The sequence below is a fragment of the Dipteris shenzhenensis genome, chromosome 30, assembly GCF_047967505.1.
Source record: "Dipteris shenzhenensis isolate YYH24624 ecotype China chromosome 30, Dip_SZ_1.0, whole genome shotgun sequence".
Lineage (NCBI taxonomy): Eukaryota > Viridiplantae > Streptophyta > Polypodiopsida > Gleicheniales > Dipteridaceae > Dipteris > Dipteris shenzhenensis.
Genome location: NC_141625.1, coordinates 46,001,156 through 46,020,666, shown reverse-complemented (window position 1 = coordinate 46,020,666; position 19,511 = coordinate 46,001,156). Strand labels below are relative to the sequence as shown.

General features: G+C 47.4%; 1 protein-coding gene across 2 annotated transcripts in view; it reads right to left on the bottom strand.

Annotated features, from left to right (window-relative positions):
• EDA25 (CCAAT-binding factor) overlaps positions 1-19,511 on the bottom strand; it is a 98,397-nt gene that overhangs the window by 25,519 nt on the left and 53,367 nt on the right. For both annotated transcript variants that reach the window (XM_087401423.1, XM_087401424.1), the window contains exons 5-10: positions 18,467-18,535; positions 18,116-18,196; positions 17,909-17,980; positions 16,813-16,905; positions 11,762-11,905; positions 11,480-11,563 (exon numbers count right to left, since the gene is read on the bottom strand). In XM_087401423.1, coding sequence (XP_087257549.1) covers positions 11,480-11,563; positions 11,762-11,905; positions 16,813-16,905; positions 17,909-17,980; positions 18,116-18,196; positions 18,467-18,535 — 543 coding nt within the window. The remainder of the gene's footprint in view (positions 1-11,479; positions 11,564-11,761; positions 11,906-16,812; positions 16,906-17,908; positions 17,981-18,115; positions 18,197-18,466; positions 18,536-19,511) is intronic.

Sequence of the window (19,511 nt, the reverse complement as noted above, 5' to 3'; positions counted from 1 at the left end):
ATGAGGACTGAAAATGAGAATTACAACAAAAGAAGTGCTCCCATGAGGAGGAGAGCACATAGAAATGGAGAGAAAGAGAACCAATGGAGAGAAGCTTGCAGCCCGAGGCAAAGGGATGCCAAATGAGGAGGAAAGGGCTCAAAGAGAACTCTCCAGATCAATTCAGCAGCTCCAAATGGCTCCAAACGCCGGCACGCAGCTCAAGGCAACTCCAAAATACTGACACACAACTTGAGGCAGCTCCGAAATGCTGGCATGCAGCTCGAGGCAGCTCTGAAATGCTGAGAAACCTTCACTATAATTGGTACGCATCCCGAGGCAGCTCCGTACTGTAGTAAATGCTTGCTGACGCAGTCCGTACTGCAATAAATGCACTCACAGGTTTTGAAAGGAGAAATGAGTGCATCCATGAGCAAGGTGATGTGTTTACACCCTTAACACAAAATCCCTCACACGTGGAGATTACAATCCAAAAGTGAGGAGAAGAGAAGTGGAGTATCCCGTTGATAAGCTGGTTTCTCAGCCTAGCAACATGATTGAGCAATCCATAATGACATAATTCAGGACTAAGAGAGTGCTGAATTTTGGAGATGAAGATTTGAATACGAGTCCGATTCCAACCAAGAGAAAGAACTGAATACCCCAAATATGATGGAGCAATGGAGACGGATAAAATCCTTCATTGGATTCGCTATTTTGAGTTGTATTTTGCCCATTAAGACAAGACCGATCAAGAGAAGCTTGCTCTTGCCACATTGCATCTACAAAAGAATGCTTTGATGAGGTGGTCCTTGTTACAAACAGGAAAGGAACCTATCCTTGAATGGTCTAAGTTTGTGGAGCAGCTGAAAGCCACTTTCATGCCTCTGAGGCAGGAAGAAGAATTGACCTTCCGTTGGGAAAGGTTTAGGCAAATTGACAATGAAAGTAATGTTGTATTGTACAGCAAGGTTTTGGAACCTCTCTTAGAGTTACCTAAAAACAGTGAGGATGATGGAAGAAAGAAGCATTTAGCAGGCCCTAAGCCTAAGAGTAAAATATGAGGTTGAACTGTTCAACCCAACCAATCTTAGAGACCTCACTAAATTAGTTGAAATAGCTGAGAGGAAGTCGAATCCTCGTAAAACCTTCAATAAGGGAAAGGAGAAAGCTATACAAAATGTTAACAACCAATCACCTCCTGGATGCGTGCCATATCCTTTCACTGATGATGAGAAGAAGAGGCTGATTAGCAAAGATAAATGTTTCGCGTAAGAAACATAAACCAAGGCATGCATGGCATAAATGTCCTATTCTATTGGACAAAATTGCCAAGACCAATTCTGTGAAAGGAAAAAGGTAAAGCATCCAAGCAGGAGGGTGTGGCTTCTACCTCCTCATCCCAAGAATCTACGTTGACTACAGAACCAAGAGTGAATGCTAACCATACAGCCAACACTAGTGTATAGATTTGTGAATTAGATAGAGAATGAAGGATTTTCTCCTCCGTGTAGAGCTTCTTATACCATGAATAGGACCAAAATAGAAGAGTTAGAAAATAGATTAATGTTCGATAGTTTCTATAGATTAAGTAGTTCTCCATCGCAATATCATCTATAGCCAATGTTTTCCTACTTCAATAACACATTTGGGTGAGAGAATCTTTTTACTACTAATCAGTTCGTTGAGGATATGTTACAATTTTGTTGAGCAGGTTTTTAAAAAGAGATTTCAGTAGCATAGTATTCAGAAGAGGATTCTGAGCATAAGAGTTGAGATTACCACTTAACTAGCACATGAAGAATGTCTTGCATGTGAGCATGAAGAGATAAAGAGGAACCGGAACTTAGAATAAGATTTCAAAAGAGAGTGTGTACTATTCAACTCACGAGGGTGCTCTTCCCCCATTGGAGGGCAATCGGCATTAAAATTGTGCATGCATTGCACACATTTGCATTTTTGATAGGCTGGTTTTTCACAAAAATGTCACAACCTGCAAACTACCTTGTCCGGTCTGCATAACCATGTTGATTATGCTCTTGTAAAGCCACATATCAGGTTGCAATCTATTGAGATATGCCCAGACTATCTTCCATTTGCACAAGTCACAGAGCCCCTGTACATTGTATGTCAAACATTTGATTTGTGGTAGCATATTTACAGATTTATAGATATGTACATACAATATCGCCCCAACAACTCAAGACTGTATGTCTACCTCAAGATCCAAGGGATGATCCTGAGGGCCAGGCAATAATAAAGCAACTTCATCTTCTGGAAAGAGAGTGCGACTTGCAATCACTACAGCCCATGTAATGCCCATGCCAGAATTCTCAACAAGTATATGCCCATTTAAGGATGTACCCATCCAAGTACGAGGTGGAATAGGCCTCTTGGCTGTGACAATTTTCCTCGCGCTTTACCAACCTTCATTCAAAGTTTTTTCCTTTGCTTTTACTTGAGCTATAGAGGGCCTTTGACAATTAACATTGCTATTAGGAGTGACCTTAGCCTTTCCTTTGTCCTGAACAATAAGAGCTAGTTTATTTGTTTTATTCCTAAGTCCAAAGGTCCCAGGGGCATCCTTCTTTTGCATAGGAGCAGGCATTGCTTCCAGAGGAATGTTGTGTGAGGCTGGGCGACATTGTGAGGCCATATGGCCAAATTTTATACATTCAAACATGTACCTTGAAATAGACCCCATTTGAGCTTATAGAATGCACTACCTGTTACCACATTATTGATGGTAAAGAATAGGATTCTGGTGTGGGGACATCCATGTTCCACAAAATGCAACAAAATCTATGAAATTACCATGTTGCCTAAAGGGACATACCAGCTTGCCCAGTGAGGTTGCAATTTTTGGCAAAAGCATTGAGGAAAGTCCACTACCTCAACCCAAACCAAGCAGTGATGACTAATGAGGGATAAATAGTCCCGCATGGCAGACCTGGGCAAAACATGCACCATCTGCTGTCCATAACATAGAGGAGACTGCAAAATCTATGGAATTACCATGTTGCCTAAAGGGATGTGTTCCACAAAATGCAAAATCTATGGAATTACCATGTTGCCTAAAGGGACATACCAGCTTGCCTAGTGAGGTTGCAATTTTTGGCAAAAGTTTTCCATGCATTGAGGAAAGTCCACTACCTCAACCCAAACCGAGCAGTGATGACTAATGAGGGATAAATAGTCCCGCATAGCAAACTTGGGCAAAACATGCACCATCTACTGTCCATAACATAGAGGAGAATGCTCCAAAACCATTTGCTTATGCTGCTCATCTATCATGATGGCTTCAAAAAAACACTGCCTGCATAATGCACTTCTTGAACAAAGCATCCCCCAAAGTGAGCGTCAACCAGTTTCCCAACTCTACAGCATAAGCATTCTATCTGGGAAAAAGATAATGACTGCATTTCTGGCATATCCCCTACTGGATCAACACCTCTACTGTGATGCCCACCGTAGGAACAGGCTCCTTCCAATCTTTGCAGGTGTCTTCAAAACCCTCATGCATCACTTCATGAACCAGTTGCACCTCATAAGAGACATGAGCAGGGCCGTCCTGACCCATGGCATGCTTCTGCTTTTAATTTTTAAGTATTTTTTTGCGCAAAAAGTAGTGCTAGTTATATTACTTGAAAACGAGAGTACAAGAGGGCCTAAAGGCCAGCGGGCTGCAATCACAAAATGGATACAGCCCGAGGAGCCAAAATGCTAATTACAAGCGTCTCAGGGCATAATCATCAGAGAGTGGACAAACAGCCACGGTGGGGGGGAGTAATGCCACTGAAGACTCTGAGCAGAGTGCTGGAAGAACAGCTCTCGGTGGTCCCAGTCGCGGAGGAAGCGCCGTCTCTTTTCCTTCCCTGCCCGGACTCCCCCTGAATCTGATCCCACTGACCCTTGAGCGTGTGAACGATCGTGCTCCAAATGTCTACTAGGGTCTGGGTAGCAGAAGAAGCATGATCTCCTAAGGTCTGCGCGCATCTGGAAGTCCAGATATGCCAGCCTGCAATGCTCCCTATGATCTCCCAAACTGGGTGCCGAGTCATCGCTCCTGCATCTGTCTCTGTCAGATGCCAAGGGAAGCTGTCCATGTATGCCCAGGTGGCCTGCGTGATGAAGAAGACTCGATCCTGCCTAGAGAACTCATAAGCCAAGTGATGTCCCATCTCGGTGCTGCACCAGCAAACGGCTCCCCAAGTGACCGGTCCTAGCTCGGGTGCAGCCCTCGCTAAGATCCCCATCACTCCCTTCCAAACTGTCTACGCATGCGAGCAGCTCCAAAGGCAGTGCTTCAGGGACGACGACTCCTGAAAGCACATCTAGCAGTGCCCCTCCTTCCCCATCTGCCTCAGCCAGCTGCCAACTGGTACCCCCTTGTGTGCCACCATCCAAAGAAAGTAAGAGATCTTCCTCGGCCGCCATCTTGCCCAAAGAGTCTTCCAAAATGTGCGAAGAAAGACCAGAGATATCCCTTGGGCATACCAGCTATGTGCCTGTGTGGGTAGCCCGCGTTGGAGAGCCCCAAGAGCACGCCTACCAGTACGCGGACTGTAAGAGAAGAAGGGGGTAGGGTTCTCTAAGGTCTCCACTGGTGGCCAGCGCCACTCCCCTGGGTCCCACTCCACCTCTGTCAAGGAACGGCCCTCCCATATCCAGAGTCTCCAGTCCTGGTCCTGCATAATCAGGAGGTCTATATGCCACGTTTTCCCTTGCAGCCCTATGATGCGAAGGCGCTGCCAGGGAAGCTGGGGGTCGATCACGGCCTCTCTGCACTGGAGGCGGCTATCATCGGCGACGGAGAAGAAGTGGATCGAGGAGTCCGAGAAAAGGCCTGCAACCACCAAAGGGATGCCCCGGGGTGTGAACTGTCCTAGCCACCTCTCATCTCCTGGGAAGAGCTGTCTGGTGACCATGGGAATCCTCCAACCTACAGGAATGGTAGCATCGATCTCCGCTCGCCGAGCTTGGATCCCACGTGCCGTACCTACTGCTACTGCCAGCTCGCCTTGGCTCAGCTGGCTGTAGACGTCCCTCCAAACCCGAAGCGAGCGCGCGAGCCCACGCGCCCAGAGTGCCCAAGGGATATGGGATCTCTCTCCAAGCTGGCGACCTGTATCATCTGTCACCTGGCTGCTCCAAATCAGGGGCTGTCTGTCTATCTCCTCTCGGCACCTAGGGGAAACCTGGGAGAGGCTGTGTCGCAACTTCCTCCAGACCGAGACGAGGCTACGGAGGAAGGGAGAACGGGGCTGAGTCAATGGGGCAGAAGTGAAGATCCACCGGATAGATGGCTGCCAATCACCCCCTCTCTGGGGGATACATGCGTTGAGACCATGCTGAAGCAAGAGCTTCCACGTCTGCCCTCCTGGGGTCAGACCGCGGATGACTAACTTGCCAAGTAGTGCCTGACTCTGCAGTTCTGGATCTATGATGCCAAGGCCGCCCTCTGTCTGGGGGAGAATGACCGTCTGCCAGACGACCCGGGCTCTGGTGGTGCCGGAACCATCTGAGCCAGACCAAAGGAGATTCCGCACCAGTCTCCTCAGCTGGGCTACACATGATCTCGAGAAACACCAGCAAGAGGCCACATACCAAGCGGAGGCAAGAAGGACCTCGTTGACCACAAGGGCCCTCCCTGCCAAGGATAGCCGAGCCGTGCTCCAGAAGGCTAGCTTCCGTCGTATGGAGGCTAGGACCGGTAGGAACTGCTGAGCCGGCGTGATGTCTAGGCCTACCTGGAATCCTAGGTAACGTGTCGTCTGTTCTCTAGGGATCCAACGAAACCCCAGGAAAATACCCCACTGTGAGCTGGCTCTCGGATCCGTAAGAAAACCAACTAACTTATGCCAATTGATTTTCGTCCCAGCGGCTAGGCAAAAAACCTCTAAGGACAGTCTCACTCGCTCTAGTGACTCGATATCATCCTGCACATATAGGGTTGTGTCGTCTGCATACTCAGAATCCAAAAGTTCTGCATCGTCTCGAATAGGGAGACGCATCCCGCGAAGACCAATGGTACGGGCTCGTAGGAAGTGGGTCATGGCAACCGCAAAAAATAGGAAGAGGTAGGGCGCAAGCGAGCAGCCTTGACGCACCGAGCGCTCGAGAGTGAATCTCTCCCCCATCCTGCCGCTGATGATAACCCGGCTGGAGGCCGACTTGTAGAGGCTAGCAATACCTTTGATCCACTCGTCCGGAAAACCAAACCGAGAGAGTGTACCTTCCAAGAAGGACCAGTCTACCCTGTCGTACGCCTTCTCAAAGTCAAGGAGTATGGCAAGGTGCTAGCCACTGTGCTGGGCCCACTCCGTCGCCTCTGAGAAAGTGAAAATGTTGTCCAAAATGCTACGATCTTGGACAAAACCAGTCTGGGTGTCATGGATCAAATCGTGTAGCAGGGGGCGGATGCGGCTACTGATCATCTTGGCGAGGATTTTGTAGGCAGTCGGGAGGAGGGTGATAGGGCGCCACTGTCTGATCTCCTGACGGTCCCTACCTTTGGGGATGAGGCAAATCAAGCCTGTCGCAAGGCTCTCTGGCATCTGTCTGCTGGAGAAGATATGATGGAAGGCTGCGAGCAAGGGCTGGTGGACCTGCTCCCAGAAGGTGGTGAAGAAAGCTCTAGAGAGGCCATCCTCACTTGGGCATTTCTGCCCATCAATAGCGCTCACCGCATCCTGCATCTCTGCCACGGTGAAAGGGACAAGAAGGGAATCACTCATGCTAGGCTGCACGAGCAATGGTGTATACCTCCTCCCTGCATAGGCGACCACGAGGGTCTGGGGGCTCCTGCTGGAACAGGGATCTGTAGAAATCTGTCGCCAAGTCTCGTACCTCGTCTGGATCTGTCCTGACACTACCATCCTGCGCTCTAAGAGATCGGAGTTGTTCCCCTGCTGACCTCTGGCCATGAGTCCTGAAGAACTCTCTGCACATCCTGTCGCCTTTCCTAGCCCAGAAGGACTTGGAAGCATGAAACGAGAACTCTGAGCGTCGCTGGGTGATCTCCTCTAGCATGGCTCGGGCTCGAACCTCCTGCCGTCTGAGCTCCTCAGAGCCTGGAGAAGACTGTTGCATCCGCTGAATCGAGGCGAGATCTCGTCTGAGACCCCTCTCCTTCGCCCACCACTGCTGCCTGACCTGAATCGCCTCTTGCTGACAGATGAGACTAGACTCGGCAAGCGCCTGAGCTACCTGTGCTGCCATATCCCCCATGGGGTCCCAATCCTGCTCCCACAGATCCACTATCCTGCTGCGAACCGCTGCTCTGGAGTAGATGGAGTCTGGGATCCGGCATGAGCGTGGAGGTGAGGAGTGAGAGGCTGAGTCCAGGACTAGGATGACTGGGGCATGGTCAGAGAGTGTCGTCCCTGGAACCACTCCTGACTCTCCACCTCTGCCAAGCGCCCAATCGCTGACAAAGAAACGGTCCAGCCGCTCCAGAAGTCTACCTCCCTCCCTCCTGTAATCCCAAGAGAAGTCCAGACTCCCTGTCCATCTGCGAAAGGAAGGCTCCCTCCAGCTGTCCCGACCTCCCACTGCGAACAAGAAGGAGTCCCAATCTGCCTGCTCCGCCTGAGCTATACCGAGGAACTCTGGGCCCCGTCCCTGCTGATCCTCTAAGGTCTCAAGGTTGTTGAAGTCCCCTCCTACAATTCAAGAATCCATCTCTAGCAATAAGTCTGTCAAAGAGCTCCAAAAAGCGGCTCTCCGTCTAAGGTCGGTCGGGGCATAGATATTGAGGATGCCGATACGGGATCCCTCAATATTCAAGCCCACCCAAAGCGCACGTCTTGGGATCAGGGTGCCAAAACCACACACATGCTGAACTAGAGAAGCGTCGATGGAGGTACAGACACCCCCGCTCCTCCCCTGCTCGCCAATCGAAGGTTCCCAGTAGGTGTGGGAGCGTCCTGTGAGGACCTTCCCACAATTACTGGTCTGAGAAGCCGAAAACTTGTGTTCCTGCAATAGGAGCACATCTACCCTTTCCACCAAGGCTGGCTGGAGCTCCTGTCTGAGCACCATCTTCCTGGGGCAGTGGAACCCGTTGACGTTCCAAGAGATAATGCATAAACTCATGAAGAGGGGAGATGGGCCACAAACAGCCGTCTGCTTGCGGTCGATGTCGAGGTGGTCGGAGGATGTCCAGTGTGCAAACGAAGGCGCTTCTGTGAGGGTTTCGAAGGAGAGGCCGAATCATCGGACCCATCCTCTAAAACCTTCAACAAAGGGGAGAGGCCCTTCGTCCCATGGTGGTAAGCTCTCTCTAACCAGCTCGACGCCTCTGCCAGGGAAATACTGTAGAAGCCCGCTACCTCTGAGGTCCTCCACGGGCGGAGCCCTTCTGCTAGACCCACTCCAGAGGCGGCCGAATAATGACCAAAAGGCGGAATCGTTTGGTGTTGTGGCGCCATCTCAGACGAACGTCACCCTCCTTCCACTGCTGCTGAAGAAGCTCCGCTGCTCTACTACCGATCCAGTCCTGCACCTGCTCCTGGGACTGATCTCGAATCGTCTCCCAAACATTTTTATTCGTCCATTGCTCATTCCCGTCACTGGTGATAGTGAAGGAATAGCTAGGACCATCGTGGGGGGCGAGGACGGACACCTTACCCTCCGCCCCCTTGCGGAGGAAGAAGATGCTAATGTCTAGGCAAGCAGGGAAGGAGCCAATACCCGCTGCATCCAGATAATCCCAAGGTCCTGCTCGGTAAAACTCCAAAGGTAGAGCTCTAGGAGCAGCCCTTGGGTATGGGGACGAGGATGAGGAGTCTGAACCAGAGAGAGGGGTGCTGGCTGTCGAAAAAGCTGGAGTGGTGCTGGCCTTCTGCGGGGAAGGGCCTCTCCCCTCCGCCGGGCCAAGAGGGATAGGCGCGGGGGAGGTCTGTGCTGGCTTCGGGGCTGCACGTGGCGCAGGCGGAGAGGGAGGTTCCCTCTGGATCATGCTCGAGGAAGAGAGGGGAGCGGAAACCACCGGTGCTAGGGGGGATCCTGGAGGGGGTGGAGGTCGGGGGACCGAGGAGGAGGGGGGAGGGGAGGGAGGGCGGGGTGAAGGATGAGGGGGAGGCTGGCTGATCTTCTCCTTCCCTTTCTCCTTCCCCTTACCGGGCTGTTGCTGATTGGTGACCACAAGGGGGGGCTCTTGCTGTAGATGGAAAGGCTTTTTTGGTCCTGCTTTGTTTTCTTTCCGTTTTCTTTTGACCTCAGTCCAGCCTTCCCCTTCGGGAGGGGGTGTCGATGCCTGGCGGGGGGGATCCTGAGTTGCCTGGATGGGGGCCTTCTGAGGTTCTGTCCTCGTGAAGCGAGGGCAGAAGCGCGCCTGGTGCCCGAAGCTGTGGCATCTTAGACACTGATCTGGGCGACCAGTGACCATAATGCGCTGCGTCACCACACCTGTGTTCGTCTCGATCTCAAACTTCGAGGGGATACTCTGCGGATCGAGGACTGCCACTTTGACACGTGGCACCCCTTGGGCTGCCGCCGCATCAACGTAGGTATCCTGCATGGGCCAGCCAAAGTGCGCCCCCAGGTCCTTGATGATCGGGCGAAGCTCGGTTGCGAGGCCTGGGAAAATGAGGGTAACTGGATGGCGAGGAATGCGGAAACGGGCATCGAAGTCCGCTACACTGAAGCCCCTATACCATGGGACCATAAGGATGATCTTCCCACCCACAGAAGTAGGGGATCGTCTGACCATATCGCTCGCAGCCTGTGCTGAGGAGAGCTTGAGCCAGGAGATACCACGTCCCATGAGTGCAACCTCCTCAATGTGGTTGTCCTCAAGGTAGAGGGTGGACTGCAACCAGTCCCTGATGTCTGCTCGTGAAGGGGAGTAGCCAATGACTCTCCCATAAACGGATGTCTGGGAAAAGTCCGTGGCGGCCTGCTTCACCAAGGAGACCTGGTGCTCTGTCAGTGTTACGCGGTAGGCTGATGGAGGGAAAGGGTCCATCTGGGCCACCGGTTCCGGGCTCTTGGCCGCCATGCCGCACCGACAAACTGCGAACGCTCCAAAGTCGGGGGAAAGAGAAGGAAACGGCAGAGACGAAGGAGGGGGGGAGTGGTACGGAGGCGCGGGAGGGAAGAGGGAGGGATGGAGAGGTACGAGGAAGCGGGGGGGGAGAGGTGGTGAAGAGGGAGCGGGTGGCGGAGGGAAGGAAGGAGGAGAGAGGGGGCGGGGCAGCGCAGCGCAGGGAGGGGCAGAGGAGGAGGGAAAAGGAGGGGGCGTGGCAGCGCCGCACGAGAGGGGGCGGGGAGGTGAGGCGAGGAGGAAGGGGGGGGGCAGCGTTGCGCCGCAGCAGGGGGGGAGAAGGAGGGGGCGGGGGGGGGGGGTAGCGCAACGCGAGGGGGGGGGGCGGGGAGGGAACGGAGAGCGGAGAGGGGAGAAGCAGGGCGGGGAGGGAACGGAGAGCGGAGAGGGGAGGAGCGGAGCGCGGGGGGGGACGGCGGGCGGAGAGGGAGGAGAGGGGGACGGAGGGCCGCAGCGGGAGGCGACGGTGAGGGAGGAGGGGGAGGGGAGGGGCCGCGCAGCGCGAGGGGGGGGTAGACGGGAGCGGGGGAGGGGGGGGCGTTCGCAGGAGCTCCTCACTCTTGTGGCTTTCGCACATTATTTTAATTTTTAAGTATGCTTTCTTCTATATAAGTTTTATCAAACTGAGGATCCGCCATCTGGGAAAACGAGAGCCCCTGAAGCTGAAGTATGGGACTAACACCCAAAGTGATGTACAGCAAGACAAAAGAGGCCTATCAACTCAGAGAGTTGCAGAGATACATGGCCCATAAAAGCAGCAGTATATAACAGCAAGGCAGGATGAGGAATGAAAGGTGAAATCAAACCCTGAAATATGAAAAAAAGAGCAGTAAACCCCGAGGCAAAGAGGCAGTATAGGGCAGCGAGAAACAGGTTAACAGGGAGCAGAAGAGAACGTATACAGACCCGAGCTAGAAATGCATACCCTTGGCAGCCAACAGACACAAACCCACACACCCACACGCAGCAGGCTGCAGCAAGGAAAGCAAAAACAGGGTGGCAAATCTGTGGTAAAGAGGTCGTGGAGCAAGAAATTGGGAGAAGCAGAGAGACGTGATTGCAGGAGGCTCTTGAAGTGCTGCGCACAGCTAACCGGGAGCAGCAGAGAATTAAATGGCAGTGCCTATGTCCTGTGCAGAAGAAATCGCTGACTGGAGAAGCTCCTGGCAAGACGATTTGCAGGTCGACATCCTCCGCCCACATCAATGCGTGTATGAGACACGGGTCTTTTACTTTCAGGTTATCTTGGCTCTAGGACTGCCTAGATGTTAAACTTCGAGGTGGCACAACATCCACATAATCACAAATAGAGAAACTCTGATGAAGCCACAACTCTAAATGTACCTCAGATCTTTAATTCATCATGTATGTCCAGAAAAGTTTGCAGATTTAATGGTTAAAAACTTACGTGCCTTCCCTGAATTTTACAATCTGTGATGTAAGGAAACGTACCAAACGGAAGAGGACAGGAGTGTGTTCTTCAATCACGATGTCAACATCATCAGCAGCCACAAATGGGAAAGCCCTGTTCACACCCTGTACAGAGCTCTATTGTAAGTGCAATGTTGCAAACCAAAGTCTTTGCTGCTGATAGCCTGACCTATCATTAGAACATGATATTAATATCAGTTTAGACAAAATTTCTGTAATTAATTCCATCCTTCTACCCCTTCTCAAGGAGATGAGGACAAGGAACATCTAAACCTATAAATGGGCATGGAAGATGTGCCTCACAGTTAGCAGTGCAGATAATACACGGGAATCGATTTCAACAGCAGTATCGGTATCAGCATCCTCTTCATTACGATGTTCATGATCTCTGGAGCCTTGTTTGCCCTCTCCCTTATTTCCATCTTTCGACTCACCAGCTGTTATGACCTGTAAGGACATGGAATGGCCATCATCACATCATTCAGCATTGAAGCATCCATATTTGCTTAATTTTACATCTGTAAAGTTCACATGCTGCTGTGATTGATTTCAGAAATCCAAGCTATGCACAGAGCAAAATTGAATTAAAATTTTCTACATCTGTCGAAGGTCAGAATCTTATTAGCTACTGCAATTATTCATGATGAACTCACGTCCTACATCCTCTTTGTGGCTGTGGTTTAATATTTCCATTGATTCCTCTCTAGGCTTCTAAATCTCCAAAATATATCTGCCAACAGGTTTATAAAGGTTATAAACAGTATGGGGCTAGAAATTATAAAGGTCAATATCTTTAAATACAGTCGTAGTTTTGCACTGAAACAATACATGGGCATTGTCCTCCACTAATGCCCTTGTGTATGCCCTGCAGATTCTCTCCCGGGTTGATAACCTTCCATTGGCCACCTTCAAGCTCTTGATCTTGAGAGTTAACTCGTATCCCGCATGCCACTTGTCTTGTATGTATTATTCTTCCATTTTGAAGGTAGCTTTATGACAGCGGCAGCAATCTCATTGGTGGATCTTCCCAAAGGCCTCTCTCACAAAGGAGGGATTGCCATTGATGAGGAGCCTGATGAGAGTATGGAGGCATCTCTCAAGCAGCCTGATTTGGGGTTCCCCTAGGATAGAGACGAGTTTGAGTGGCAGCCCCTAATCTGCCACCCCAGACATTCAAGTTGTATGCTAGGTAGCACAAGTACATTGGCTAGGCACAACATTGATTGGGTATGGCAAAGTGGCGTAGTGGTCCGGCTAGATCTGTGGATTCCTGGCATCGGCTCCCTCAACAGCCCAAGGAGAGCTGCGATCCCACTTGAGAAAGGCTAGGAGCAGTAAAAAAGAGAGTCATGCAACATCTCGCAAGGCATGGCGATTGGACCCAAATGCCACATACCCTCCATGCTGATTTTATCAATTCTCTAGGACTAGAATCCCTCTCAGTTTCTTCTTGCATGAAGACCGTGGCCAACCTTACTTGGTCTTCTTCAGCATTGGATCAGGCAAGTCACTCAAGATGGATTAAGGGAGAGGGTACAAGAATCCGAAGGACAATGAGACCTTGGACTCAATGGAGGGCTAAGGATCAGAGGGGTTAGCCACTGCTTGAGGAACAGCTCCTACCTATTCTACCTAGAAGCCCATGGAGGTCATGCCCATACGACCGTGGTTCATACTTACTATGGAACAAGAACGTCTGCTGCAAAAATGGTAAACCTTTCAAGTTGGCGGAACATGGACTCAGAACGGAAATACAACGTCATGTGGCACATCATCAAATCATATGGAAATATACAAGAACATGAAAAAAATCTCACTTTGACTAGTATTTTGCACCACCTCATCTCCTTGCATCCCTATGGTCAGCAGCCATAAAAGTTCCCACAAGGTTTGGAATAGTTTTAAGTAAATAAATAAACAACTTTTTATTTATATATGTATAAAAATATCATTTTTACAAAATACAATATAAAAATATCTTAATTTTAATTATAATTTTTCACTTCAAATATACCCAAAAATTTTATTTTATTTTTTCACTTCAAAATAAGCAAGAACTAAATAAATGTCTTTATATTGATATACGAACAAGTTAAGAAAGCTTGGTTTGGGTCGAAAAACTACTTAAGCCTTTGATGGTCAGTCTTGACCGTGAAATCAGCCCCTAAAAGATAATGTTTCCAGATGGTCGAGCATGAATACCAGCCAACAATTCTTTTTCATAAATTTGCAAATGATTTTCAGCATCCCGCAACCTCCTACTTTTGTAGGCCACCACATGCCCCTCCTCATGTAGAGCAGCTCTAATACAATCCCCACATGCATCACAGTCTACATCAAACGGTTAATACAAATCGGGAATGACAAGAATGGGCTTGGTGGTTTACTTCTCGTTAAGAGTATTGAAGGCTGTTTTTTGACATTTCCCCCATGTGAAAACACTATTTTTCTTGGTCAAAGCATGGAGTGGCGCTGCAATATCAACAAAACGTCAAATAAACCGCCTGTAATAAGAACATAACCGTAGAAAACTGTATACTTCATGTACGGTGTTTAGCTCAAGCCATTCCTGTATAGCTTGGATCTTTGCGAGATCCATCTGCACATCATCCTTAGAGACGATATGACCAAGATAATGAATCTTGTCCAGGAAAAAATCACTTTTCTTACCACTATGCTTATGGTTGAGAAGTTCTTGGAAAACTCTGGCTACATGCTTCCTGTGCTCATCAATTGATTTAGAGAACACAATGATATCATCAAAGAAAGTGCCAGTGATGGGCTGGGCTGAACTCACCGCTTTTGATAGAAGATCCTACACTTGAGTCATTATTTCCTCCCTTCACAATCCACTTACCCTGTAAGGAGGTTGGTTGGGTGGTGCACTCCCCGGAATAAGATCAATAGTATGATCCTCCGGTCTTTCAGAGGCAGCTCACCTGGAAGAGTATCCGAAAAGCAATCTCTGAAAATTTCAAGAAACTGAAAATTATTTCTATATGTGGAACTCAATTCAGCATACATATAATTCTGTACTTCCTTAACAGAAACCACACATGCAAAAATTGCAGATTTCATTAACTTAGCAATGGAATGATCAGATACAACGGGAATGGTTCCCCCTTTGTTCTTTGCAACAATCCGATGCATCTTTCCCCAATGATAAAAAATCGGCTCTCTTTGAGTCATCATAAGCTGCTCCTCCTTCCTCTAAAACTAGGGAATCCCAAGCATCATATCATGATGCTTCAAGCGTGAAATGAAAAATTCATCATGGTCCACATAGTTCTGCACATGAATGTGAAGTTTCACAATAATAGGAGTTACAAGAACTGAGTTTTCTTGGAACATCTGATTTGCAGCTAACACCTTTTGAGCTCCTCTGTCTTGATCCTAAGTCTCAGAGCCAATTCCTTGAAAATAAAATTGTTTGTAGCCCCTAGGTACAAAAGAATCAATGCATTCTGGTCTCTCACTTTGCCTTAGGAGAGGCACAGTTCTCTAGCCTCTAGATCGGCCATTCTTCCCAAAACATCTGGGATACCTCTCACCATAGGCCTCGGCGGTCCCTGTGGTCTTTTCTACTTCCTCGGGCACGAATGCCTTTCAGGGCACTTGGCAGCCACATGCTCTTCTTTTTCGCATCGGAAACATATCCCGTCCGTCCGAAAGGTCTCGATCTGATCAAGCGTTAAGCAAGCACTTTCCTTATAGGGCCTCTGGTTCTGGTTTTCTCTCCAAAGGCCATGCTATTATTACGCTAAACTCACGAGACCTATGGGTCAAGCTTCTTCGACAATCCTATACGGTAAAAGGGACCAAGATATGGATAGTGGAGGAACTCACATGAGCTCAATTGAAGAATAAGGCAATGGAATTAGCCAAGGTCAAGGCTGGTAGGCAGGATGGAAAATGGGCAGTATACCGTGAAGGCATATCAATCATTAAAGAGTTTAAACCCAAACTGAAAGACTCTCAGTCTTAAACTAATGTATGGCTGATTATGTTTTTAGACTATCATGTAGGAACTCTAAATAACTGGAGTTTCTTTTTTGGACTCCTTGCCCTCCCTAAGCAGATGTACTAGATGGATTTTTGTTGTCCTATAGAGATGTTGGTCTCCCATGGATGTTAAAAGAGTTTCTTTCTTTCTTTCTTTCTCAGCTTCTGAGGCTGAAACCGTTTCTTTTTGAATTGGGATGACACGTTTAAGATTTCCTTGGCTAGTTGGTGGCAGATGCTTTATTGTTGTAGAGATTGGCCTTTCACATACTCAGCTAGGGTGCTAGCTCTTCACATGTTGGGTGCTTGTGGAGCAATTTTGGAAACATTGCATCCAAAAAGAGGAAGGCACGTGGGGTTTAGAAGGCAAATGGTCCTATATTTTGTTAATGCAAATTCAGATTTGCTTAATAAGTTTAGAACAGAGCCCGCTCTTGAACCATATATTGAAATTTGGTCTGATGACAGTGATGTACGAGACGATGCTGATAAGCATGAGGATGATGATGAGGCCTACAACCATGATGATAAGGCTCAAGAAGAGAAAGGGGAGGCCTTTATCACTAAGCCACCTTCAAACCTTTAGGGCTGATAGCTTGAATCTCTCTTTTTCTATATATCAAGTTCGTGGCTCTCGAATCTTGAGTTTTGCCTATTTTGTATTGAGGGCTAGACACCCCAGGCTGCAATGTATTTTGCATATTTATATGTATGGCTACTAGTATGATGCATGATCCATGATTCCATTCTCCGACAATATGCACATTGGGAACATGTGTCACCAATGTACATTTTGATTTTCTATGGATTTTTGTGTGATATTGAAAGTTAAAAGCTCATACACCACAAACTACTGTGGCCCCTTTGTACCCATATCATTTTGAAGGACCCCTAGGGACACCCTCAGTCTCTGTCCAGAAGACTCTCAAGGCTTTTATTCTGCAGCAACCCACTTCCCTTCGGAAAATGTCACTTCTGAAACAGTGACTGGCTGCTACACCTGCTCATTTTGCAATATATATCAGTCAAAGAGCATAGAAGGAAGGAATGCACTCCCAATAATTGATACTCTCAAGGTCTCTGATTCAGATACACACAAGAAGGCACTTCTCAATATAGATAGATCCCTTTCTGCCTGGCCCATGCAACGTTAAACCAATAAGAGTGTGGAACACTTTGACACTGAGCAGTTACACATCCCCAAATAAAACCACAAGCAACATTGCTATAGCAGATGACACAAGGTGACTTGTGTATATCATATAAGCATTTGATCGTCAGACCTTATTTGTAACATTTTCATAAGAAGGAAATCAATGCATCAAATGGGGAAGCATCGGGATTAAGGACACCTTAAAAAGTGAAAAGTAGATATCAATCAACCGCTTAGCAAGCTTTGGTCCATCTCCTCTACCGCTTAGCACAGTTTGATTCAAAAACACCACCTGCATAAGAAAATGACCATTTAAAATCTCATTGTATCTATGAGCACCTTCCTTTGAATATGAAAAAGGAATTCACATCCAACCATGACCTCATGTATGTTTCACCATTTCCAATCACAAAACTAGATTATTCTTGATTAAATAAACAGACAAGCTCAGACATCAATGGCCATGGCCCTCACTACATGATAAGTGAGAACAAAGTCCATGAAACTCTCTATGACCAATAAAAGGTGGTCACACAAATAGTCAATGCATCAGATCGTCGTCTAGCCAAATTAGAGGTGATAATTGGCAGACACAATGTGCAAGAAGGCCAAGTAGAGATTATATGTTGCTGGACTTGCGAAAATCGGGCCAGCATTCCAACAAAGGCACTTTCATGGGACAGGTTCTGCAAATCCAGAGATATCAAGATAGCCTGAATATTAAAAGGGGAACTGATGCACAATGATGATCCCCCATAGGCCATCACTCACTGTTCAGATTCATTTTTTCTAGCTCCTGAGGTATCTTTCACTCATTGGTGGCTAGTCATGGTAGCTAAAGGCTATGCCAAAATCCATTCTTTGTAAGGAGACTTTTGAGTCCAAACCTATCCTTGCATGTGTAGAGTTCCATTAAGAACCAGGATTTCTTCATAGATAATGGAAAGAATGAGTTCTTTAACAAGTAAATAAGCATCAGCAATCATTTGTGTTCGTGACCTTCATTTTAACATGAACTAGAGCCAATATAAATGAATCAATACCATATATTTTTATGCAAAAGAAAGCCAAAGAATGAGCTCATGGTTGAGTGGCTCAACAAATTAAAAAAGACAAACCACAAAACATCTATTTGCACTTTACAATCTTAGAGAACATCACAACTGCAACCAGAAAATTAAAAAAGGGCAGTTTTTGGATCCAATTGGCAGAACACGCAAAACAAATATTCAGAAGCAGAAGCCATAGTAGACTGCAGTGAGCCATGAAGTGTTGTAAAAAGGAAAGCTATATACAGCTTGATATCTTGAACGCAACCCCAGATGAGGACGAAAAAGAAACGAATCCACCTCCTCAACAACCACCATCTGAAACACAGTTGAAACCATGAACAATTTAACTAAATCATATGCTTCGAATAACCTAGCACAAATTTAAAACCTATTTATCTCAACTTCCCAAGATTCAGAATCCAAAGAGCCACGTCCTTGCAATGTCTATACCTTCATATTTGGATGTGCAGTTAAAAGGCAAGAAAGATAATAGCCAGCATTTGAAGCCACTTTCCTCTCTGGGTCTCCAAGCTGCACTATGTCAAGAGGGTTTTTCAAAGGCAAAGTCTCGAGCTGATTTGAATATATCTGCTTTGAATATTAATGCATCACATATGCTCTTATTTTGTTACTCAACATAGAGCTCTTCACACTCACAAAAAACCACTTCTTTCATATATCTTTGAAACTCCTGATACACGTCATTGCAGCCACTGAAATAAAAAACTGTAGCAGAACATTTGTGAAATTGCACACTTGCTTTTCAGATGGCAACATAGGGCGGAATTCGACTAGTCATACTTTGTTTACAAGTGCACAAAGAAGCCTCCTCTCCTGCTCAGGCTTGCTTTTCAAAAGCTCATAGATAGTCTGCCAGACATACCAGGCACAGGGTTAATTACAAACAAAGGAAGAAAAGACTGCTTATAAAGTAGAACACCTCTAGTTTTAAGAATCTGTTCATTGCAGCTCTTTAAGGTAACTCCATGGCATGATTAAACGGATATAGAGAATTAGAGCATGCAGACAAGAAACAAAGTTTTCCTTTTCAAAGCAGGATTGCTGGGGAATGAACATGGCTGCAAACAATTGGCCTAACCTTTTCTTGAAACCCCCGTCAAAATCCCCCTCCACTCCAAGAACTCCAAACAGCAGAATCCGATATTCTACAGCTGCAGCTAGGACACCCTCTCGGTATGCTCAGACATCCTACCGAAGAGGACTCTATCAATGCATCATTGGAACACACGAACATATTTATTTTTTACAGCAAGAGTGAGAGAGTTAAAGATGCAGTTGGCAGTTCTGACAGTGAACCTTCAGGTTCTTGAAGGGCCCAGCAAGCAGGCAATCATTGATGAGGTAGTGAAAGTTTACAAGGTTTCTCCCCCTATGCCACAACTAGTCCCTACATTTAAAGATCTTGTTCACACTGAAGTACAAACGTGACTGTGGAGGTTGATACAAAGGCAAGTAACATTGATCCAGGAAGAGATCAAGGAACACAAGGCCAGATGTGACAACGCACTGAAGATTGAGATCAAAGTAGGAGGACTCCTTGAAGGCTGGTACAAAGAGAAGGACTCTTTAACTGAGAATTTAGCACATATGTCAAAGCAGGCATGCCAAGCATTGAATGGAAGGTTGATGATGATGATGGAGCAGCTAATATCCGACCCTCAGAGGACATGCTATCATTACGCTTAAATCACAAGACTTACATATATAAGTTGAATGTTGGGATAATGCCCTATACCTAGATGAATCCAGGAACATTCCCAAAGTCATCCTCTAAAAACACAACATAGTGCAGTTTCAATCTCATGATAGTCACTCACAAGGTTGA